General features: G+C 40.6%; 1 protein-coding gene across 1 annotated transcript; it reads right to left on the reverse strand.

The window, feature by feature from the left end:
* On the reverse strand, positions 1-23,555 carry LOC127308064 (DNA-directed RNA polymerase III subunit 2). The gene is made up of 37 exons (XM_051338828.2): positions 23,103-23,555; positions 22,243-22,364; positions 22,059-22,151; positions 21,050-21,116; positions 20,787-20,877; positions 20,649-20,701; positions 20,385-20,449; positions 19,103-19,208; positions 18,525-18,635; positions 18,319-18,378; positions 17,916-17,942; positions 17,632-17,682; positions 17,456-17,554; positions 14,675-14,734; positions 14,508-14,597; positions 13,709-13,813; positions 13,508-13,618; positions 13,318-13,434; positions 11,487-11,603; positions 11,323-11,403; positions 9,621-9,725; positions 9,470-9,550; positions 9,242-9,388; positions 9,123-9,167; positions 8,896-8,973; positions 8,665-8,804; positions 8,462-8,546; positions 7,920-8,038; positions 7,664-7,799; positions 6,769-6,899; positions 5,532-5,657; positions 5,379-5,434; positions 4,322-4,392; positions 1,385-1,469; positions 1,172-1,275; positions 731-859; positions 1-475 (listed from the first exon to the last, which is right to left on the reverse strand). Exons 1-37 carry the CDS (start codon positions 23,244-23,246, stop codon positions 425-427), a joined length of 3,459 nt encoding a protein of 1,152 aa, XP_051194788.1. The 5' UTR covers positions 23,247-23,555; the 3' UTR covers positions 1-424.

The following is a 23,555-nucleotide window of genomic DNA, read 5'->3' on the forward strand; positions in this document are numbered from 1 at the left end:
TGGATGAAAGCACATACTCCTTTTACTCCGAATAAACTATTGCACTATCTACTCTCAGAAAAACTACTTTTTGTTCAGGAATCACAACACGTCAGATGCACGCTGAAAAACACCATATATAATAATGTCTACGAACTATCCACGAAAAAGGATAGAGTTAATCATCTGTCCCACCTTGTATATATCAAGAAAACTACAAACCTACCCCCTCATATATATGTCCTAAGCAGAAAATATGCTGAGAACCCAGATTCATCTGAAACCCTAATAACACACCCAGCCTTGGATCCTTGCAACAACCACCACACCAATGCCATTGTTGTCCACCATGTTGCTGCCAAAGGAATCTGCCAAGAAAAACTGGAGACGATGCTCATACAATACTTATACAAAGTCAAGCTTGATTAGCTCGCCAAGTTTTAGCTTATCCTTCTGTCAGCTTTAAGCGTGGAACAACATTCATCGCCTGCAGTTCCTGAAAAGAACACAAAACAATACAAGGGGACCAATTTAGCCATATTGCCCAAGGACAACCACCCTGCTATGATAATATCCGAGCCAACAAAATTAAGCAAGGACTTTCTTTTTTCTGAGGGAATTAAGCAAGGACTTGATCTTCAAACTCTTAACTACACGAACATTTTTTTCATGCTTCAAAATCAGAATCATAGCAAAGCAATTAACATGCATGATTGAAGAACACCCTTTTTACTGCCCCCTTCTGCAGTACCTGGAACAAAAGCTTGCAAGCATACGGCATCCTCATCTTGGCCATGTTTTCTCCATTTTTGCACATTGAACAGAATGAAATCTTCAGTTTATGATTGTAATATCCTAACAGACCACATTTTGTGCAAACCTGGAGAAGATGAACACATAAATAAGGTTAGGATACCACAAATTACCAGGAAAATAAAATGACTGACATACAGATGTTTCTTGTTAGTTACGGTTAACTCAACTAAATAGATGAAGAACTGTGTTCAACTGTACAAATTAGTTCTTTTCAGTTCACCTACATGTAATAGCTTGTTACGGGGGATGTTTAACTCAACTAAAGCGACAAGGGCTCACAGGTTTCATCGCACTACTGATGCTACAGCGACATGCATGGTTATGTTATTTGCATGATTCCAGTCACTGAAATAATCAAAACTACTTTAAGAATTACCTGGACTTGATATGGATCACTGGATAGCAGAAGACGTTCAAAGATTAGCATGCTAGCACCATATGCAATTAAACAATCACGCTCCATCTCACCAAGACGCAGGCCTATGACAGAACATTTTTTTTAAATGAAAAAAAAAAAGAGATAGTCAATAACAAAACGTGCTAGGTTCCATAGCCACTTAATTGCAGCATATATCAAAGAGATGTAAACCTCCATCATGACTTCGGCCTTCAGTAGGTTGCCTGGTCAGTAGTACTCGTGGTCCACTAGCTCGAGCATGCATCTTATCGAGAACCTGGAGAATCCATATATAAGCAAATATTTACAAAACTATACAAAAGAAAACCACAAAGAAATGTCGAACAAGCTACGAAGACATCATAGCAGCCCAATCAACTTGTAGAAAACAACAAAGCGAGAAGCAAAAAGTATGTACCTCATAGCAAGCCAAAATATTTTAGAAGTCTTATGTACAGTTTGACGTTTGAACAAGCAATGGTCAGGCCTGTCAACACTAATCATATACTGACCAAACTGCGCTTGAATATCGTTATTCAACACTCGCAATGAACTACTCCCTGGTTCCAAGTTTATAGGAAAAATGTCAACATCTAAAATATGACATCAATATCACGAGATCCATTATGAAATATAATTTTTTATTTGGTATTGTATATGTCGATATTTTTTCAATGAACTTTGTAATCCTTACAAAGTTTAACTTAGGACAAAACCTCCTACCTCAGGTCCAGACTTGGTACGACTTGCTCATTTTTTGGGTACAAGCCTGCAGATTACCAATACAACTAGGGCCTGTTTGGTTCCTCGCATGGGTTTTTCCCTCCTAGTGCAACTTGGCTCACTGGCTGTATGAGTGGAAATTTAACTTGAGCCTGCTTATGCATTTCGATTGGTTGCTAACAATTCCATTTCACTATGTGGGAGAAACGGAAGCCCCATTATTTGGTTACATCTACGTTAAGGTGTGTTGTGTTTAACTAAACTTGTTCAATCTTAATCCCCTCTAATCTACGTAACTATGCATCGATTTGAGATAATGTCTACATGAAAAAATATGTCTCGATGTTGTGATTCCATTCCCGCGACCGGTTTCTAGTTTCCTGAGTGTTTAAAACTCTACTTCGTGTTCATGTTTAGACAATTTTTGAACGAATTTTGTCAAATTGTTGCACCCAGTCGACCATTTGAAATTTCCTTCGAGAGGCAGCTTCATCTCACCGTTTTCACACATCTTTCGTGTTCTAAGTTTTCGGTTTTGGCATTCGTAGCCGAGTATATCTACAATTTTGTACGTTGTTATTAGGGAGATGTAGATCTACTCGTCTACAAATATCAAAACCGAAAACTTGCAACACGAAAATTGTGTGAAACGGTGAGATAAAGCTACTACTCAAAGGATATTTCAAACGGTCGGCCGTATACATTCAAAAACTTAATGAAACTAGGAACTGGTTGCGGGAATGGATTCGCAGCGTCGAGACACATCTTTTTCATGTAGACCTTATCTCAAATCAAAGCATTGTTATGTAGATAAGAGGCGGATTAAGATGAACTAGATTAGAGGCAAGGTTACGTACATATACTCGCAAGCGTGTAGCCACAAAGGGCCCACTTTTGCGCTCACCAGCGCCTGCACGCGGTGGAATCGAGCATTCCTCGCGGGCCAACTTTTGGGCTGCTTTAAGAAAAGTGCTGTGCAAGGAAGAATTTTTTCGTGGGAAGCAAACTGGCCAAATTCTTCTCCCTGGTGCGAGAAATAGGATTGTGAGGAACCAAACACGCCCCTAGTTTAACCGGATAGCCCAGCCCCAGCTAGGGGCTCAAGCAGCCCAAATCAGATCAGGCCTGAACCCAGTCAGATCCCGAATATGATTAGGTCTAGCTCACAGTAACATATCTAACTTCAAAGAGTTAGTCCTGCTTGAAAAGACTGCCACATGTGCCCAACACAACTGCATGTATATTTGGCAAGCATGATATTTGCAAGAAATTCAGCAGAGACATGCCAAGGCAAATACAAGTGCCTTATGTTTTGGGGACGGGGCTGAAATTCAGCTAGTGTGCATGGCCTGGTGGGAAAAAACAGCTTACACAGATATAAGGGATACACCATCAATACTTTGATGATTACCAGGGTTTTAAATTGCGGTTTTTATATTGAAAGCTATAGAAGAAGCTATTGGCGATAGTGTTTTAACATCAGAATATGAAGTTATAAATATGCATACATACAGATAAGTCTTACAAGGCAATTATAGTTTTGAAAAACATTAAATAATGTTGGAACGGATAACCAAAACAGTAAATTATCACATCAAGTAATTAATCACTAAGAAATATGCATACTTAAGTACCGAAAAGGAGAAAAAAGAAGCATGTGTTCTCTCGTAGTTTAATCTTATAATTGATGTATTTATTTTCTCCTGGTAAAGTTGCATTTACAAATTATCATATTATATTGTGAAAATATACCCATATGGAGCAGCATCGTGCTAGCTACAAGCCATGGCGAGCTATTTAGACCAATTGTGCCAGTCGCTACTCAAGAGTATAGAGGGACACTGGCGCGTTGCTTAGCGTTTGGGGTCTAAAAAAACTACTCCCTCCGTTCCTTTCTATTGTGCCTATAGTTTTTTGGCACGGAAATTAGCGCAATAGTATTTTTTACACAAGACTCCCTAGCTGAACGATTTGAGATCAACGTAAAATTTGGGAAATCCATATCTTCCTAACTTACCATAACAAATCCCACAAATCTCTCTTATTGATTCTCCATATATGTGCAGCCAAGTTCAATTAAGGAAAGTAAAACATTGCAGCCTAATTTTAAGGAATCGTTGGGCCATGCATTAGGAATCTCAATTAATTGTTTCCAATTTTGTATGGATTTTTTCTCACGCATATTGTGTGGGAGCTGAACGCGGGAGGGGGTAATTGAAAAAAAGCCAAACTACAACCTTATATTCTAAAACAAATGCCAAAAATCTATAGGCACTATAGAAAGAAACGAAGGGAGTATATATTAGCTATTTAGAACCTTGAAAGTTACTACACCACAAAAATATAATTGAAGTAAATAAAGCATCAATAAGAAGAAGCAAAATAAACAAACAAATCTATGCCTACCATGTGCTTCAGTTTTTGGTAATAGATTGGCCCCATGAAGACATATGCCTGAAGAGGATGGCCTAAAATGCCTGAAATGGGGAAAAATATCAGCTCTTGAGACCCAGCAGGGCCACGTGGGTGTGAACACACACCATGAAGATAGAATACGTCACAAATAAGCAATATACCAAAATTCCATGATCAAAATTTACAAGCACGTCCTTAGTGCCACATAAATTTGAATTACCAGAAGATAAGAAAAGAATTCAAGAAACTGGAAGATTGTACAACATATCTAAATTTCTTAAGTTCATGTGATTAGGGGCGAAAATAATGCACAGTTTGTATTTCTATGCAATTTACATACTCATACCGACATACAATACTCACCAGAACAAGCAAGAATGAGTAAAATGGCAAAATGTAGAAGAATAAGAAAGATAATAAACTTTGTTTGTGGTTAGGAGGGTCCAGGAATATGGTTTTAGCACAAAACACGTTACTTAGACGATATGTCGTAACCAAACAGCCAGTTTTCAACTAGTCATGGCAAATTTTATTTGATGCTTCTGATACATCACACCTGAACTTTCTAGTTGTACACATCCCAAGCACCGAACATATATGCTATCAAGAAGGTGATATTTGTTAGATATAATGTCTTGTACTAGGACTCCTATGTATTTACTTCATATTCAGAATTTTAGATCCATGCTCTATCTCCATACATGTATTTGTAATTATATACCTTTCTAAGGCCCTTGGAATAGATCAAGATCATGTTGAATCGGTCCTAAGTTTGTAACAATGGTGACCAGTTTGACCAAAAACAGAATAAAAAACTGCTAGATGGAAGTTGTTTGTAGCAGAGGTTGAAGTTACAAAGTACGGGCTTCTACAGATGTGTGGAAAAGTTCACATTAACTGACAACAGTTGGATCAAGTTCTCATATGCCTTACTTTATTAGCTGCAGCACTACTATTTTCAGAGTCCGTAGTTTCAGTTGATACTGACTTGGATTAATTAACATAAAAATTGGTGTTTATCGCCAAAGTACTTGATATGAAAACCCACCAGAGTATAGGAAATCTTTTCCATTATAGCTGAAGCCGTGCTTGACAAGTGTATGGCTGGTATGCAAACAAAAACATTGAAGAATGATTGTAAATCTGTTTTAATTATAGATTTCTGAAAACAAACTACGGTATTACATGATATATACAATACCTTATGTCTTCAACCTTATCAGCATTACCACTTGGTTCACCAAATATACTGCCATAATGGAACCGACCGCAAGAAACACCAGCCTTTCCACCAAGAAGTTCAATCATTTTACCTATTGTCATACGACTGGTGAGCAGAATAAGAGTCAGTCAAGCTAGAGAAGCACTATCGAACAAAATAAAAACAGTTGGTTTACTCAGCGTCGTAGATGTTGGGTAAAATTTTCTATGCTGAGGTTGACTTGACTAACGGATTCTAATACGGCATGTATTGAGAATCTGTCGACATGGAAGAAGTACAAACTTCAAGACATCAGACAATAGCCCTATAATTGCTATCTAGCATGCACATGACCAGTATATCTAACCTCCTCAATAGTTGGTATATATAAACTGAACAACTGCATCGCAGTAATCGTCCTCTTGGAGAGAGAGATCTCAGTATCTTAAGTACTCCCTCCGTCCCACAAAACATGTCTCAACTTTGTCTAAATTTGGATGTATCAATTTAGACAAAGTTGAGACATGATACGTCCAAATTTAGACAAAGTTGAGACATGTTTTGTGGGACGGAGGGAGTACCCGTCAGTTAGTCACACAACTCCCAAGATGGCGTAATTATCAAATCTATTTATTTATGGGTATCAGTGTATCACAATAAGAAGTCACAAGTCGTGATAGCAATCCACTACATTTATTTCATTTCTACAAATTTTATCTAACCACCATACGTACACAAGGCAAAACATGTCCAAAACAATGTTTTTAGTGAACTGGAAGGAGTAGCAATTAAGAATCATTGAAATTACACTTCTAGAAATGGATTAACGTGTTCTGTGTGTTTTCCTTTATGGTTCCAAAAGCCCTCGTGGTCGGTCTCTTGCGTCACTAAAACATGGACCCACTCGAGTTATTACTTGCTTCTGTGCTTAACAAAAAGATGTTCAAAGCTCATGTGTCACTAAAACATGGACAGACTCGACATATTATTCAACAAAAGTGACCAATTTTTCACATTAAATTCGAGCAGATTCAAATAGGAGTATAAGACGTGGATAAAAAATTCCCAGGGAAGTAGTCCCAGTTCCAGTTCCAGGTCCAGAAATACAGCCGCTCTTATCCAGAGAAATACCAAAGATAGACGCCAATAAACATCGACAGATTATATGATATCCTATGTTAAGGAAATCAGCAAATTGAAGAAAAAGTAAAGAATAGAACGAAAGCCAATATAAAACCTTGGAAATCCATGAGGATTCATGATTAAATCAGGGCATATTCCTCTCTCAGAGAAGGGGAAGTCTTCCTGCTGAACTATGGTGCCACAAACACCTTTTTGGCCATGTCTGCTACTGAACTTGTCACCAACCTAAGTCACAAACATGAATAGAAAATTTAAGTTCCTATTTCTGCAGATGAAATCAAGGGTATTTACCGAGGGGAAAATTGGTTATTTGCCTAAAAGTTTACTAGCCGATCATGGACCCAAAGTTGATTGTCCACTGGTAAAATACTCAACAGGGGCTTCGATGTAAATTTGTTTTGACACTCATCCCCTCCAACTGTGGCAGCACACAAAATGACAATACTGCCCCTGAGTAATGGAGCCTGCCTGGGTGATCACGGAAGGCTCGATGGCCAGTTTTGATCGACAAGATCAGAAACCCTCGCCGCGTCAGCTTACGGGTAAGCGTGTGCCTCTGCCAGCGCGGCTCCCAGCACCGAGTGACGCTGCCGTTGCTGCTCCCTGGGCTGATTGTCCGCAATCAAAGCCATCCGCTCGTGAGGTAGGCCATTGGCGCCATGTGCCCATACATCGCTGATCAATTTTTATTTCTGCTTCTTTTTGACATCGTTGTACCTCCCAAACTTCATGCATGTTGACTGGTGACAATTGATCAAGTTTGCCACATGGCGATCAAAATGTACTAGGGGTAAGGTAGTACTATTCTTGTACAAGTAAAGGGTTAAATTTGTTTACTTTACTGAAAAGCTCCCTTTGGGTAGACCATACAGAGATTTTAATTCTTTGTGCGTATTTTACCAATGGACAATCAACTTTGGGTACATGATCCAAGATTAGAGAAGTTTTGGGTAAATAACCATTTTTCCGTTTACCGACTAAGTCAATACCTCTGGCCTCCTAGTGTGACGGATAATACACTTAATGGTCAATTTGTCATCTGTATCCGAACAAAGCATTACGCGATCCACAACAGTAGTCTCGCCATCAACACCCTTGTAAACAGCAGGTGAGTCTCTATAGTCCCTGGATAAGTAGTATTCAACAATAAAGCACATATACCATTCTTTAAAACCAAATATGTGAGCCAAAAGACTAGAAAATGGAGCACCAAAAATTGAATCACACAAACATAAGAATACTCACCTGCTCGTTAACACAGTACCTGGAGCTGTCGTGGCAACCTTTGGTGTTTGCTTGTTCACATAGATATCATGATTGCGGATTATTTGACCAGGTGCAACAAATCCATCTTCATCCAATGCCTGTCAAAAATGGTTTTTTTGTTTTGTTTCAGGAGCACTTAGAAAATGTTCGTCAATACACAGATTAGAAGATACAAATAAATCTAGAGTTTGGGTCCTTTGGAACTGGTGAACCCCTTATCAAGCATGCCGATGAACATATATATTTAGACAGATGGGACTGATATACAGCAAACTGAATTTAATATCAATTTTATATATCTTCAAATGGAGATAGATAATCCCCTGTGAACATTTGCTTTAATTCTTTTTCCGAAAATCTAAATAGCTCCATAGGAATTAATTGGACCTGCACTGCTTACAAGATTTACTTATTTTCTCCTAGTATCGCTCACTTTGATTTTGGTTGCTGAGCTATCATTTCAAAGGAAAATGACAGGTTTAATCGTTCAGATAAATAACAATGATCAGTCATTATTATACCCGCATATTTTGCTTTATCAAGTCACCATCTTTATCTCTTTGTGGTTTAGCAATCCTGTCTGATTTCTCCGTTATTACAGTGTACCTGTTGGACAAGAATCAAAAATATAACCATAAAAATAGAAACAACAAAGGACATACTCTCCAAGCCCTTCATTTTCAGAGTAAATGAAACAGCATCTTAATTCGAAGTCTAAAATTACTTTTTCATTGCTATGCAACGACCAAAACCTCGATCAAGAGATGATTTGTTCATCACAATTGCATCTTCAATATCATATCCACTATAACTCATGACAGCTACAGTTGCATTCTGCCCAGCCCCAAGTTTATCGTATCCCACCTGAAAAGAGTTGCACTGTGTCACATCACATGACTTACAAGTGGGTGTGTGTGTGTCTGCACAAGGACAGAGGGGGGGTAGAGGGACAAACCAACTCAATTGTTTTTGTTGTAAGCAGGGGGCGTTGCGCGTACACTAGTAAGTAAAGTAGAGAATCTGCTCGAAACAACTACAGAAATTTCCAAAGACACATTAGTTCACACCAAGAGGAAAAGAAGATGCGTGCACCAGCTACAACCAGACAGCTTTATTCAGCATTCGTGTAAAACAAGAAATGCAGGATTAAACTAAGAAAAACAAACTCCAGAAGTTTATTACCTGATTATACGCAATATTCCCCATCGCTTGCTTACCCATTGCACACTGCAGACAAGAAAACGTCACACAAGAATATTCAAAAAATTATAGAGATGCATAGCAATAATCTGCATCCTTGCCTGATAGGTGTTACGTGGAGATTGGTTATGGTGTGGATAAGGAATAAGTCCAGCTACAACTCCTAATATGGTCATTGGCTCTATTTCAATGTGAGTGATGCTGCTTCTTTCAACATCATCTTGATCCACGTGCTCGTACAATGCAATCTGTTTGAATCATCATAACCACATTATCAAAATTTAAATGAACCATGCACAAAAATAAAAATAAAATAAAACATGATATACCAATGCATTATTTTCTTCATTGACGTCAAGATATTCAATCAACCCATCACGCAGAAAATCATCGAATGAACGAATACCATCCTAGAGTGAAATCAGCTGTGAGATAAAGATCAAATAAATGACAGTAGATCAAGAAGTAAAGTTTGCTAACCCGCAGTTCTTTCATGTGATGCTCTTTAACCCTTGACCTGCCCTTATCAGCAATTATAAGTGGGCGACAAACACGGCCACCATCAGAGGCAATGTGAATGCAGTGCTACAATGAAAAACAAGGTTAGTATCTCCAACTCATTCTTAACAGAAAAAAAAATCAACATGTGTTTGTTATACAGTGGGCAACTTCATAAGGTGCATCCAGGGAAATAGATCAGTAAATCGCGCGCATTTCATAGTCTTTGGTCTCAGAGCATCTCCACCGGCGCGCCCCAAATAGTCGTCGGCAGGGACGCCGGCACTGTCGTCTGGGGGGGGGGGGGCGGCACAGCATCCTCCATTTGGGGGAGCTGCTCCCACACCGGCACCCCCATATAACAGCCGCGATAGATGATTTGAATTAAAAACTCAAACGAAAGCATAGAAATTCGAATTTAAAGTTTGGGCCAACACACGGCCACCAAAATTGAATAGGTTTTCGAATATGAAGTTTGGGCCAACATATGGCCACCGAATCGCCGTCTAGTCCGGCTGCAAAAAACAACTTCGGCTTCCAGGCCAAATGATCAGATGAACAGGGTCATCGGCGCCTTCGCTGCCTTCGCCGGAGCCTTTCTCTTCGGTGGCATGGCGGCGGCGAGGGTTTTTCGGGTTGGAGGCTGGATGGGAGATGGAGCGGCGGGCGGGAGAAATGAGCGGCGGAGGGGACGGGGTTTTGGTAGAAAAGATGTATACTTTTGGGATGCGTGGCTGACAGGCGACTCCCACGCCCAAAAAAATTCATCCCGCGAGGAGCCGGCGCGCCCGATTTGCGCCCATCGCGAAGGGGCCGGCACGGGGTTGCCGGCGCTTCTATTGGGCTCGAAAATGCGCCGGCACTTTTTGGGGCGCGCCGGTGTGAGCCCATTTTCGCTGCCGGCCCCCAAAACGCTATCGGGGCTGCTATGGGGCGCGCCGGTGGAGATGCTCTCAGGGTATTAATTATTGTCCGGCCTCATATCCTTTTCGCATTAAACTAAGCTTGCCATAACAATTGATACTTGGTAATAAATCTGCATTAACATCTTATATATATTACGTGATGACTTCAAAATAGTAGAACTGCACAAGAGAACCCTACTTCTGGCTGGTATGTCGCCATCTGGTCCTATCCCAGATTTCTGGAAAGTGGCTGCATTTGACTGAAATGTTTACGCAACTTATATTGCAAAATTCAGGCACGGCAAACTTGCAAACAGGGAGAGGACGGAAGAGTGACCCTGACCACAGAAAATTCGTGAAAGCTCTTTTTAGGATATGGTAACCAGCTAGCTGAGACGAAGCGGAACTAAAATGGTTTTCATACAGTCAGATACAAGACACGACTTGGGGGTATCACCTTGCATGTCAGAATCAATTAGTTGGAATGCTAGGGCTCTGTACAAAGAAGAGTTTAACCAGTGGTTGACACGGGAACTAATATCTCTAGGGTCAATCCTTCATACTTCCATGGTGTAAATCAGCAAATTCCAAGCGCTCTTCGGAAAGCTGTGGGTCAGTTGACGCTGCTATGACTACCATTAAATCTACCATCCGAAGTAGAGTTTTGGTGTTCTTCAAAACAAATATTTATTGACTATCACCAGTCAGGACCATCATATACACCCGAATGATGATAAGATCACTTTTAAGCTTGTAAGAACCAAGAAAAGAAACATTACCTGTTTCTCATTCACAAAAATGCTTACGAACTCTCCAATTTTGCCTGATTGACGAAATGTTCTCATAGAATTAGCAAATCTCTGGAGAGCATCAAAGATGAGTTAGTGAAAATAAAAGAAAGAAATAATTCGAAAATGGATGTAAGGTTTATAAGGAATTAGACCTGAGGCTGCCTGTGCTTCCCCAGTATCAATCCATTGAACATGACCAGAAATGAACCCGGTGCATGGATTTCTTCTCCGGAGAGAAGTGACAAATCTTCCACGCCTAGGCTGTAACACTACAATAAAGAATGAACAAAATATATAAACTATAGCGTTGCTCATAAATTGGGGGTATAATTACATATCAATGGGCGTAAGAAAAGCGAGAGAAAAAATAAACAAAATATTGTATATCATGCGATACATATGTGTGGACTCAGATTCTTTCAGACAGCCCCTGGCCATCTAGCCATGGCGAAGACAACTTTTGATCATCTTAACTCAGCTCCTTGGAGCGACAGATCAGCAGGAGGGCTAATGGACCTCGACATCCCTTTTAGGCCTTGTTCGTTTAATCCTTCGAATGCATGGATTGGCTTGGATTGTAGCCCGATCCTGGTTTCCCAGCCCGGTGGTGTGGGGTAGGTGGGGCCTGGGAATTGCTCTCGCGAGTGGATTGCTATCCTCCTCGGTCAGAGTACGGGAGTGATGCTACCTGGACCACCGATGTGACACCGCAAAGGACTTTGAGATGGTGATCCACTGTCCCCAACATTGACTAAGTTGATCACTGTTACCCTTAATGGTCAGAGATATTGCCTTGTTTCAGTACCTCATGCCCACTAGTCAGCAAGCATTTAGTTGCACAAGGACAATGCTCGTCATCTCTTGCCAACAGGATAGGGTCAGTTGCTCTGATCAATAGCTTACTCACATTCTTTGGCCACGCTTCGAGATTGCGCATTTGGTGTCTCCCATAGGTCGCACTGCGGAGGAAGCCAAGGAGGCTGCAACCATAATGCACTGTCAGCTGGCACTCTAGCGAGGTCTTCAAAGCCTACGTGGAAAGCACCTAGGTTGAGAAAGGGCACAACGGTTTACACTTGTCAAGAATGTGGTTGTGGCAATCCCGCTTCTTCGGCTTATGGTGTCGGGTTTGTAAGAGAAGGTCCAAAAGCATGCGGAGAATATCCTTCGAGGATGGGGGGATGGTTCAATGGCAGCGTCGGATTTATCATGTCCTATAGAAGCTCGTCTTGAAATGCACGAAGAAGAGACGGAGGGCAGGCGGTACATTACTGGCATCAAGGAGCGGTCAGCTCGCTCACCATATGGCGGTACATCACTGGCATCAAGGAGAGCTCAGCTCGCTCACCCTATGGAATATGGCAGTACATCCATGTCTGGCGCACCGTCCATGAGGAGCAGCTCAACCACACTGCGGCACAACATTACCCAGGGTTGGAGTAGTATTCTTCCAAGTCTTGGTACGACCTCTTTCACGGAGCTATCGTCTCCAGGTGCTGGAGGCTTAACGGGAAGACTTGGGCCCCTCCGCAGGTGAAGTTCTTCATTTGATTGGCAAGACCGTTGCTCAATTGCTGAGAGGCTTGCTACGCATGGGTTGCAGCATGCACCAGCTTGTCTCTTATGTGACCAACTAGAAGAGACCGTGGCCCACCTCTTCACAGGTCCTCCTTGGCAAGCCTAGTGACACGAGGTGCTCTTATAGATCAGATTGACTTCTTCCTAGCCTCCAGTTTTCATAAAACTAAGTGGACTGGTGACAAAACGCCAACCAATCTCGACCCCTCGGCATCACGAAAAGGCAACTCATTAGTGATGCTCATGGCATGGTGGGTTTGGAAGCAGCGAAATGCTGATCACGAGTTACTACAACATAACTCAATAGCAAAATGCACACATGAACATGCTCACAAACACAAAGGAACAGAGACGCGAAGTATTAAAGCCAAGGAAATGAAAATTAGCTGAATTAGAGAAACAAACCAGATTCATTAGTGGGCCCTCCTCTTGATCTGTAGTAACATGAGTCATCAAAGCTAAATTTTTTGTCAATCCACATGCCTCCCCTTCTGGTGTATCACAAGGACAAAGCATACCCCACTGTTACGGGAAAAAAATATTAGGCATATTCATGCATCTTTTGAAGTAGAAACATGATACACTTTGACCTCACCTGACTAGGCTGCAAAGCACGCGGCCCACTTGTTTTCCTGGTCTTCTCAAATTGTGGTGTTATACGTGTCATGTAGCCTAAAGATGCCATGTATGATAGCCTAGACAGAACCTGCATAGAAGTAGAAAAAAAACTAACATGCCTCAAGATAAGTAGAACACAAAAGGGGAACTGGAACTGAGAGGTTGAATGTGTAGATACCTGTGATGCACCTTTCCTGTGCATCTTAAATCGTTTAATGTCCCAATTTCCCGTGGAAATAGCTCTTTCCAAACCACTGGTTATGGTAGTATCCTGCTGTATCAACTGTGCAAAGGAAGGAAGTTATGGAGGTAAATTAGTCTTTTCTTGTGAGTCACTGTGATTCAGATCTTAAGTAGTGTATGCATATGCAACAGAGCTTGAAATTTCAGCACATGCAAAGACCACTGAAATCCTTTAGGGCTTAAACCTCCCATTTACCTCGCAAGAGCAGACAAAGAGAATTGTTTCACATTTTCATTTAAAATGAGAAATTTTTTGCATATATGCTGAACAGGTTTCTAGTTTCAAAGGCATATTTGCATGTGGGCTAAGGAAGTTATGGAGGTAAATTAGTCTTTTCTTGTGAGTCACTGTGATTCAGATCTTAAGTAGTGTATGCATATGCAACAGAGCTTGAAATTTCAGCACATGCAAAGACCACTGAAATCCTTTAGGGCTTAAACCTCCCATTTACCTCGCAAGAGCAGACAAAGAGAATTGTTTCACATTTTCATTTAAAATGAGAATTTTTTTGCATATATGCTGAACAGGTTTCTAGTTTCAAAGGCATATTTGCATGTGGGCTAAGGAACTTAACAAAATTACCAAAAAAATGGATTGCCTAGAGACAGCAACTCAAAGGAAATAGTGCAACAAGAACCAAGTACACTGCCTAAGTGTGGTGCTACAGTAGCACTAGCAGTAAGGCACAAAAGAGGACCACATAAGCACCCATAATGCACCTGATTTTCATTACCTGGCTAAAATCCAACGGACTGGAACGGGCCATGTCACTGTTTTTGTTCATACGCAGCATAACAAACTCATTCATTGTTTTGAACAAATCCTTCACAAAGAAGCACTGTAAGAGAGCCAGTCCCATAATGCAAAATGTGTAATTAAATGATAAGAGAAAATAAACACCTCAAAAAGCAGGGATACTAATTGACCAGACAGCTCAAGCCTCTTGTTTCCAACATAATCCTGAAATAAATCCAACAAGAAATGAAAAGGGTGGTAAAGATGTAAATTTGAGTTAATAGATAGTTTATATGCCTAAATATATCTCAAAAGACAGGTGCTTGTGCTGACCACCTCGTGTAAGTTGTAACTACTATATTTTTACTAGATTCAGTGACCTAACTGTTGGTTCATGCCCAAACTGAAGAATTGTACTACTAGCTTCTGTCTAGTGTTGACCAAATTAACTAACAGGCTACAGGTTGATCATCAAATGGTACATACTACCTTTGGAAGTCAAAGCTCTCTAATTACAAATTATGCCAATACAATTTCCACAAGATGTTAAACCCGATAGATTTTGTCTTGTCAATTGCGAACAGAAAATACAGTAGGGGGGCAAAGTAAGAACAAACGTGGAGGTGACACAAAACAAACTGATCAGGTAAGCGGTAGATTGAGGCAACAACAGAGTTAACATGCAGAGTTTGTCCCATATACCGATGTACGGCCATCAGAATGTGCAACCGGACAGTGTTATAATATACAGATCCCAATAACAAGCAAGGTCACTCTACGCAATCAGGTTTAGCAGGGACCATTCAGACAATGTGCACAGTAAAATTGAAATAGAGTTTAGTGAGAATGGGTCATGCTTACTTTCTCAACTTCTCATTTTAAAAATGATATGTTTGGTTCCTAGATTATTAGTAGAACTCCGGCTATGCCATTTAGGAATAGCCCGTCCCAAGCCTGGGTATGTCCTAGACTTTGCGTAGCCTACAACTTGTTGGTAGTTAACACCTTCAGGAAGAGGCAATCTCACTTAGTGACCTTTAGTAGTGCCCAACACTCTAGCCAGATTGACTTTGTCCTCACAAGGAGAATGGATAGAAAGGATTGCTTCTATTGTAAGGTGCTCCCTGGCACATGTGTTGGGCACAACATAAACTTGTGGTGGCCGACTTTCGCTTTCACACAAGTGTTTGCGGGACAAAGGTGGCAAAATCACAAGAACAAAGTGCTGGAAGCTGAAGGATGAAGGGCAACAACCCTTTTAAGGAGAGGATGATCGCGGAAGGACATTGGGATGGAGAGGAGGTGCAGATAGCATGTGGGTGAAGATGGCAACTTGCATTCGGAAGGTAGCTAGGGAGGAGCTTGGGGTGATAAAAGGCAAAGAAACATGATGCTAAGGACACATGGTGGTGGAACGAGGATGTCCAAAAGGCTATCAAAGAAAAGGAGTGATACAAGGGTTGGCACCATGATAGAAGCACAAGCAACATGGAGTACAAAGAGGCCAAGAAGAAGGCAAGGCGAGTTGTAAGTGAAGCGAGGGGGTGTGCCTATTATGTGCTGCATGAGAGATTAGGGACAAAGGAAGCGAGAAGGACATATACAAGATGGCAAAAATTCGCGAAACGAAGACAAGGGACCTCAACCAAGTTAAATGCATCAAGGACGAGGCTAATTGACTTCTAGTGAAGGACAAAGAGATAAAGAAAAGATGGAGAGATTACTTTGGTGGGCTATTCAATGATGGGAATGGGAGAACTTATGTTTTCTTATGTTTCTGTTCGGTTTCATATCTAGCCTACCCCAACTTGCTTGGGAAAAGGCTTTGATGTTGCTATTGTTCCCTAGATTCTTAGTAGATCACGACCATTTCCCCAGGCTGTAGTTAACTGAGAGAGTATGTGTAGCTATATCTTTTAATACAGAAGACCTTGCGCCTGGATGCATTAACAGACAAGATATATGTGGCTATAGTTGATCTCAACGTATGTTGGATTTGTCCGGAGAATCTCAGTATTGGTGTTTATCCAATATAAACAAGATTTTACGGGGCCTTGTTGCTCCTGTAGCAGCTCATGCGGTTAGTGAAACTGACTTGTCCCTTTTATAATTTGGCAAATAAAACCTAAGCACCACATTGGATGTGAAGTTGTCAACAATTAGTGGGAAGAGTTGTATCTAATGGAGACTACTGGCTAGGTGCAATCATACAAACCTCTATGGCACAGAGCAGCAAATTAACATGAATATTGGTAATGTTTGGTTGCCATCCACACCTTGTGAACAGACTAGGTTAATTTGGTCTGACTTGCCCAAGATAAGTGTACTGCGATGGGCAACTGAAAAAAAACTTGTTTTCTTTCAGATTGCATTTGTCTTAGTTGTTTACAGTCATGATAAAAGCAGACTGAAAGTCAACTGAATAATGTCCAAGAAATAAACAGGACAAGTTACTCAGTTTTCTATGATCGAACTAGTCCAATTGACTGCACTGACTGATCAGTACACAAGTCTATCCTGGAGCTGACATCATAAAACATATGGCACCGTAAACACTGTGTAAACTTTGCGAATCAAACTAGTCTAATTGGCTGCACTGACTGATCAGTACACAAGTCTATCATGGAGCTGAAATCATAAAAACATATGGCACCATAAACACTGTGTAAACTTGCGAATCAAACTAGTCTAATTGACTGCACTGACTGATCAGTACACAAGTCTATCATGGAACTAACATCATTAAAACATACGGCACCATAACTGTGTAAACTTGCTATTCACTGATGCCCATTAAAATCCTGGGATGAGTTGTTCTATAGGCCCAGGCTATAATTTACATGGATTTTTATCTCCCTTCCTTAACAAAGCGATAGTGAAGCAAAAAAAAACCCGCTTTTGATAGATCTTAGGAGTATTCACTACTAGGGGCAGATCTGGACTTGCCTTGTCATCAAAGGTGTCAGAGTTCAAGATCGCATCCAACATGCGCCTTAACATTACAGCAGTGTAAATGCACTTTGGCCGGAAGTTCCCATTTTTAACCTACATGAGAGATTGGCATGCATGTGAGAAAGAAGAAAAGATTCTGGCTGCAAAACCTAGATGAAACATTATCTTACCGGTACATGCGCAACAAAAACATCACGAAGTAGAACTTTTGCCTGACCGTCCTGAGAGAGAGAGAGAGAGAGAGCAGCCATCAGATGGTACACACTGAAGAATCACTATGAACGCCATATTGAATGGCATACTTTGACAAATGTGGCAGATGAAGTAACTTTTTATTGCTAGTCCCTAACAATCAGTCAAGCAGATAGAAACAGGGAACTGTAACTGTATTATATTTTTCTATTACCAGAATTTTTTAAAAGAATGCAGCATGTTATCTGCAGTTAATAACTACCTTTATATTTCCTGCACCAGGAAGCGCCTGCAAAGATAGCAGAGTGTAAGTTCAGAAAATATCCCGCATTGAATACACACATGCAACTACATAGGCATCTTGGTGTTCATTAGATAGACCATCAGCTTCAAGTTTTAGCAAAACGAGAATTCATCAAAAACATCCCTTCAATTATTTTATGAAAAAAAAAAAGATCTAAAAGTGTCACAGACTACTTTTGAGGCAGTCGTAAATACATCTCCTGCTTAACAATCTTTCAATGGACACTGGAGAAAAAGCACAAGTCGGTAGCAAAGTGATCTACTCTTGCAAAGTTTAGAGTACCATCATCGCTATTTAGAACTGCAACATGAAGTTTAATTCAACGATAATAGTAATTATGCTCATCGGTTTGAAGTTGCACCTTGTCATCCATGTACCGCAAAGCTTGCTGTTGTGTATATATTCTTTCTGTGGCACATTCCTAATAGAGCAAAAAAATACATTTAAATGGCCTGAAAGATTTAGCAATCAACACAAGTTTACAAGACCAAATAATAATAGTCTGGGAGGATCACCATGATAATATAGCCAAAAAAGTAAATCAACAAAATAAAAATAGCAAGTTACCTGAAGAGACAAATATAGGAGATCACCGTATCTTGGATCTCTTCCAACCATTTGTACAACCTCTTGGTCAGTTTCAATTCCCATAGCTTTCATAACCACTATTATAGGAATCTGTGAAAGTCTCAGTGCTCAGAAAGAGTCATGAACAATTTAATAATAATAATAATAGCAATAATAATAAAGGGACAAAATGTCTTGCTTGTTCTCATTTGGTAAGGATACATCATGCTATCCTTATTAAAGAGATGATTATTAATCACTTAATAAAGGCTGCAAACCTAGCTGCCTCCTAGAAAACCTGTTGTGATCCCACACATATATCTTTTTTTTTCACTATGGCTATAATCGAAGGGCAAAATGGCATATCCATCAGTGAACCATACTACCAAGTACCAACAACCTCTAAAACAAAACAGCCAAGTCGTGACAATGAAGTATTTGAAAAGAATTAACGTAGAAGTTAGAAAGACCATCAAATGTGTGGATCCTATAATGTTATAAACAGGGTTAAGAAGATCAGTTTCATACTAAGAAATTTAAGTCTTTTTTAGTAGGACAACAGTGTATCAATAGCATACCGGCTTAGTGAACCGATTCAGCTGTAGATAAATCTTCTCTTTATCCATGACAATCACTGTCTTGCTTTTTACTTCATGTGTGCTGCTGGTAACAGATGCAATAACCCTAAACGGCAGAAACGAAGGTCACTAATAAGATTCTAAGCAGCATGTATTGGATCACAGTGCAATTCATAACTCACAGCAGAACCACATGAACAAGAAACAGAATGACATGCACACACAGAGAAACAACTTCAATAATGAGTGACTATGGAACTCAAAGGTGGTTTCAATCCAGATGGTTAGAACTAGAGATGAACTGCTTCCTGACAACAGTAAGAAGAGACAAGACTACAATCCCTTGGTCAGGCTTTGTGTAGCCATGTTACAATTTGACAAATGGTTTCCAGCAATAAGCAACCTAATCAGTGTTACCTAGCCTACACCAACATGGATCAAATTATACAAGTATCCGAATTTGCCAGAACATCAAAAGCCTCAAAAAAACATGCATGATTTCTAATATCAAATAAATCAGAACGCAATTCAACATTATGCAAAAACTTTATAATCAATATATCTGTTGCTTTTCTTCTTGAAGGAAAATATAACTCAAGTATGTTAGACACATAATTTTTCTTAAATGTTCAACAAAACATCGAACCTAGTCCAAACATGGTGATTTGGAACAACCAAGGTATATCACACTAAGGCAGTTACACTAGGTGAGACTGGCCTTGAATGATTCTGAGAAAGCATATGCAAGTGCAACAGCATAAGACAATGGCATACTGTGTTACAGTTACAACATCTGTAGCCATCAAAGAATTAAACCTTTTACTGGCACATCATTCCAAAACATGTACATTAAAAAGTTACTGCATATATTCTTCTTTGTTTAGACCAAGGGTGTAGGCAGGATTAGCAAGCATATGGCCACAAAATCTACACTGTAACATCCATTATAGTTTGGTGCATCATATCAAGGGGGGGGGGGGGGGGGGGGGGCATGGCCCCTGCTCCCTGCTGCCCCTAGCTCCGCCACAGCCATAGACTCCATTTTTAGTATTTACAGCAAAGCTCCTATGTGTATGGTAGCCTATCTATTTATAACATCCGTTTGTCCATCAAAATATATGACTTCAAGTAAATTTCCAAAGTAGTGCAAAATTGTAGGTTCAAGGGAATAGCCACGATGACGAGTGATTGACAAAACAGTGCCATTCCAACAGTTGCCAGACCCTCACAATACCAGAATCTGCTGGATACTGAAATAAATTCAAAATAGTAGGCATAGTACCTTCCTTTATTATCGGTGTCGATAATAATACGATTCTTTGATAGTTGTTCTTGTATTAGGACGACCTGAAAATCAAAGCATATTGCAAGATCCAAGATCATTAATTAACATAAAAAATCTGGCAGTAGCTTGTGAAAAATGAACAATTAGCATTAATTAATAATATTGCTTTTAGCATGCAATAGGGAGTGTGACTAGCAGCAGGGCTTGTCAACATCAAAACAGCAGAATGAAAGGAGAAAACTGCATCAATGTTTCTTGTACCTTTTCGGTTCCTTTCACAACGAAGTAACCACCAGGATCAAGAGGACACTCGCCTACAGGCATAATAGTACAACCATCAATATAACCAGAAAGGTTAGTGGCAATTCGGTCTAAGAATCAAAACCATAAAAGACTAACCATATCTCGCTAGTTCAGCTTCATCCTTTCCATTCAACACACAGGCATAACTTCGAAGCATAATAGGCATTTTCGCAATGATGAAATTTGACTGTAGAAAAAAAAAGTCGAAAGGATGTAAATTTTCTTTACAGCTATGCATGTAACAGGTGTTTCAGAGTTCAGATTAGTGTTGGCATGACATATAGGCATGCAAAGTAAGCAAGCATTCTTTTGTGCGTTTGGAAAGAGAGGATGTTTCAACTAGGTGTTAGAAGTGTCACCTTCCTGTACAACGTATGTGCCTTTCCGACAGTGTACTCAATATCAACATACACAGGGGCAGAATAGCTGAAGGAAGAAAGGGACATAATGAGCAAGCATGATGAATGATAAAAGGTAAAGGGAAACTTGTAGCAGGCAAAAAAAAATTGACAAAAAAGCTGTAGGGATCCCATAGGACCCTTTGGATCGAAGGATTATCAACAAAACTAGTAGGAATCCTTAGGAAATTCTCATATAGAAGAAGCCCTTCGGATCATAAGAATGAGGCTGCAGGAACCCTATGGGATCCCTACAGAATGGCTCAATCCATACGAACTTCTGAGAAATTCTAACATGAGGTCGTACCTCATGGAAAATTTGTTGTCTCTTACATGAAAATTCTATCTTCAAATTTGTGCAAAATTCCTGAGTATCCAAAGAGCCAGTTTGCAGATTCATGTTTCGCAGATTTACCATGGCAATGACATCTCAATCCTACATTTTCCAATTCATATGTTTTTGACTCGGGCATTCCAATTTCAAGTGAGGCCTTTATAAAGTTCTAGTCTGTGAAAACAGACCGCCTCACTCGGAAATCTAGGTTGTCCCCGATCATACATCCTCAAAACCTCAATTATGTAGGGACATAAGAAACACTCATGGTTATGTTCAGGGTATAGAATACAATTGCATTCTTGCAGTTGCTAGCCCTGAATATATATGGAAACATAGTATCTTCCTAAAAGCCCTTCCCCAAATAACTTATAGCCCTTGACTTATTCTAAATACCATCCTATTTTTCCATCCTTCTTATGGCCTACGATTGGGACAAATGAAGATACAAGTTAGGCTGTCTGTTCACAAACCAGCCGCTTTTGGACCTATCCTGCTGTTCTTTACAAGCTAAAGAGAATAAGAGATATGCATTCCCCATTTATCTCCAGCTCATTGATACACATGATTAATTATCGACACAGAGTTGCATCATATATATACACACATATAAAAATGAGGCAATGTAGAGCTTACGTGCGATCAGTTAGGCGGCAAAAGTGTGGGGTGATATTCTCAACTCTAAAATCTACTTGTACCGAGGGCACGCCAATGTGTATATCTTTGTACCTACATCAAGGAAGACAAATGAACACATGATATAAGAGAAGACTATAACGCATAAAGAAAAGAATGACAGTATAGTTGAATGGCACCATGCCTAAGATAAATGGATGGATCACTGCGCGCTTCAATTCGGTTGTTTGCCTGGATGATGTTCTTTATTCCTTTGGTGATGAAGTAGTTAAAAGAGTCAATGTGCTCCTTCACAAGGCCTCTAACCTAGTAATGCCATCAAACAAACACAAGAGGAAAAATCAGATGAACCGATAAAAAAGATGCCACCTCCTTTGGAAAAAGAAAGACAGCAGCAAAGATTAAAACTAGGCATGAACAAACCAAAGAGCACTCAGTGACTCAGGCAAAGATGGACGATGTGAGGGACTATCTAGACTAGCTATCTTGTGTGTGCAATGCACGTGTTTCTGCAACATGTGACTGAATTAGACACCAACCAGACTTTTGAAAGAATAATTCAAGGTTGGACAAAATCACACCAAAATCATGATTGTTGGTGACTATTTTTACCTAAACCGACACCAAGGTGTGGCGTTGAGGATATGGGGGGAGGAAAGGGCATGCGGCAGTGGAGAGAAATAGAGACTGCGTATGTAGAATTTGAGCAACTGTAAATTTGACAGATAAAACCAAACTAAAATACAAAGCATGTGATTAGCTAGCTGTGTTAGGTAGATTCTCAACTAAAATGAGGACTCCAATAACTGGTTAACATGGAGAGTGTGGTCCTGGTTAGCTATTAAACGAATTGCGGGCTGAACTAATGTCATGTGCGGCGGAGAACAAGAATAACACTGTAACTTTCGATCAGAACGAGCGTGCTGCGAATCTATGGTCAGATTGTTAAAAAAGCAGAAAATGAGCATATTATAATTCTATAAAACGAAATTCCATGGCACAAAGAGGTATAATTCAGCGCAAGAATTCGGTCTGAGATGGCACCTTGAGGAAGGCAGGGAGGAGCGCGAACTTGTCGACCGGGTTGCAGACGGGCGCTGCCAGTGACCGGTAAGTCGGCACCGGTGGCGCCGCCTCCGGGTCCCCGTCGGCCGCCGCCGCATCAGGGGCGGACGCAGCAGGGGGCATGGGGATTCAGCCGTATCCCCGGCAAATAACTTCTGAAATAAGCTGCTTTTGGCAGACGCCTTGCCTGGCGGCGGCGGATGCGCCTAGGCTGGAGGGGCTCGTTTGGGGAGGGCCTGGCGGCGGCGGGAGGCGGGTGTGGGGCTGCGCGACGGCGCTGTTCCGGTCCGGTAGAGAAGAGAGACGGCGAGGAGTGGGGTTGGATTCAAGGGGCGCAGTAGAATCGACGGCGAATCGGGGAGGACGGTGGCGGGTTTCGGCAGCGATGGACCGCCGGAACGAGAGACGATGATGCGGTGGATTTGAGAGGGA

The sequence above is a fragment of the Lolium perenne genome, chromosome 6 (assembly GCF_019359855.2).
Source record: "Lolium perenne isolate Kyuss_39 chromosome 6, Kyuss_2.0, whole genome shotgun sequence".
In the NCBI taxonomy this organism is placed as follows: domain Eukaryota; kingdom Viridiplantae; phylum Streptophyta; class Magnoliopsida; order Poales; family Poaceae; genus Lolium; species Lolium perenne.

Excerpts from the sequence above, each read along its gene's own strand:
- LOC127308064 (XM_051338828.2), bottom strand. The coding sequence starts at position 23,246 with ATGCCCCCTGCTGCGTCCGCCCCTGATGCGGCGGCGGCCGACGGGGAC. Across the intron at positions 18,636-19,102 it reads TGAATCGGTTCACTAAGCCG|ATTCCTATAATAGTGGTTAT; the intron begins GTATGCTATTGA and ends AGACTTTCACAG. Across the intron at positions 9,389-9,469 it reads ATGAAGAAAATAATGCATTG|ATTGCATTGTACGAGCACGT; the intron begins GTATATCATGTT and ends TGATTCAAACAG.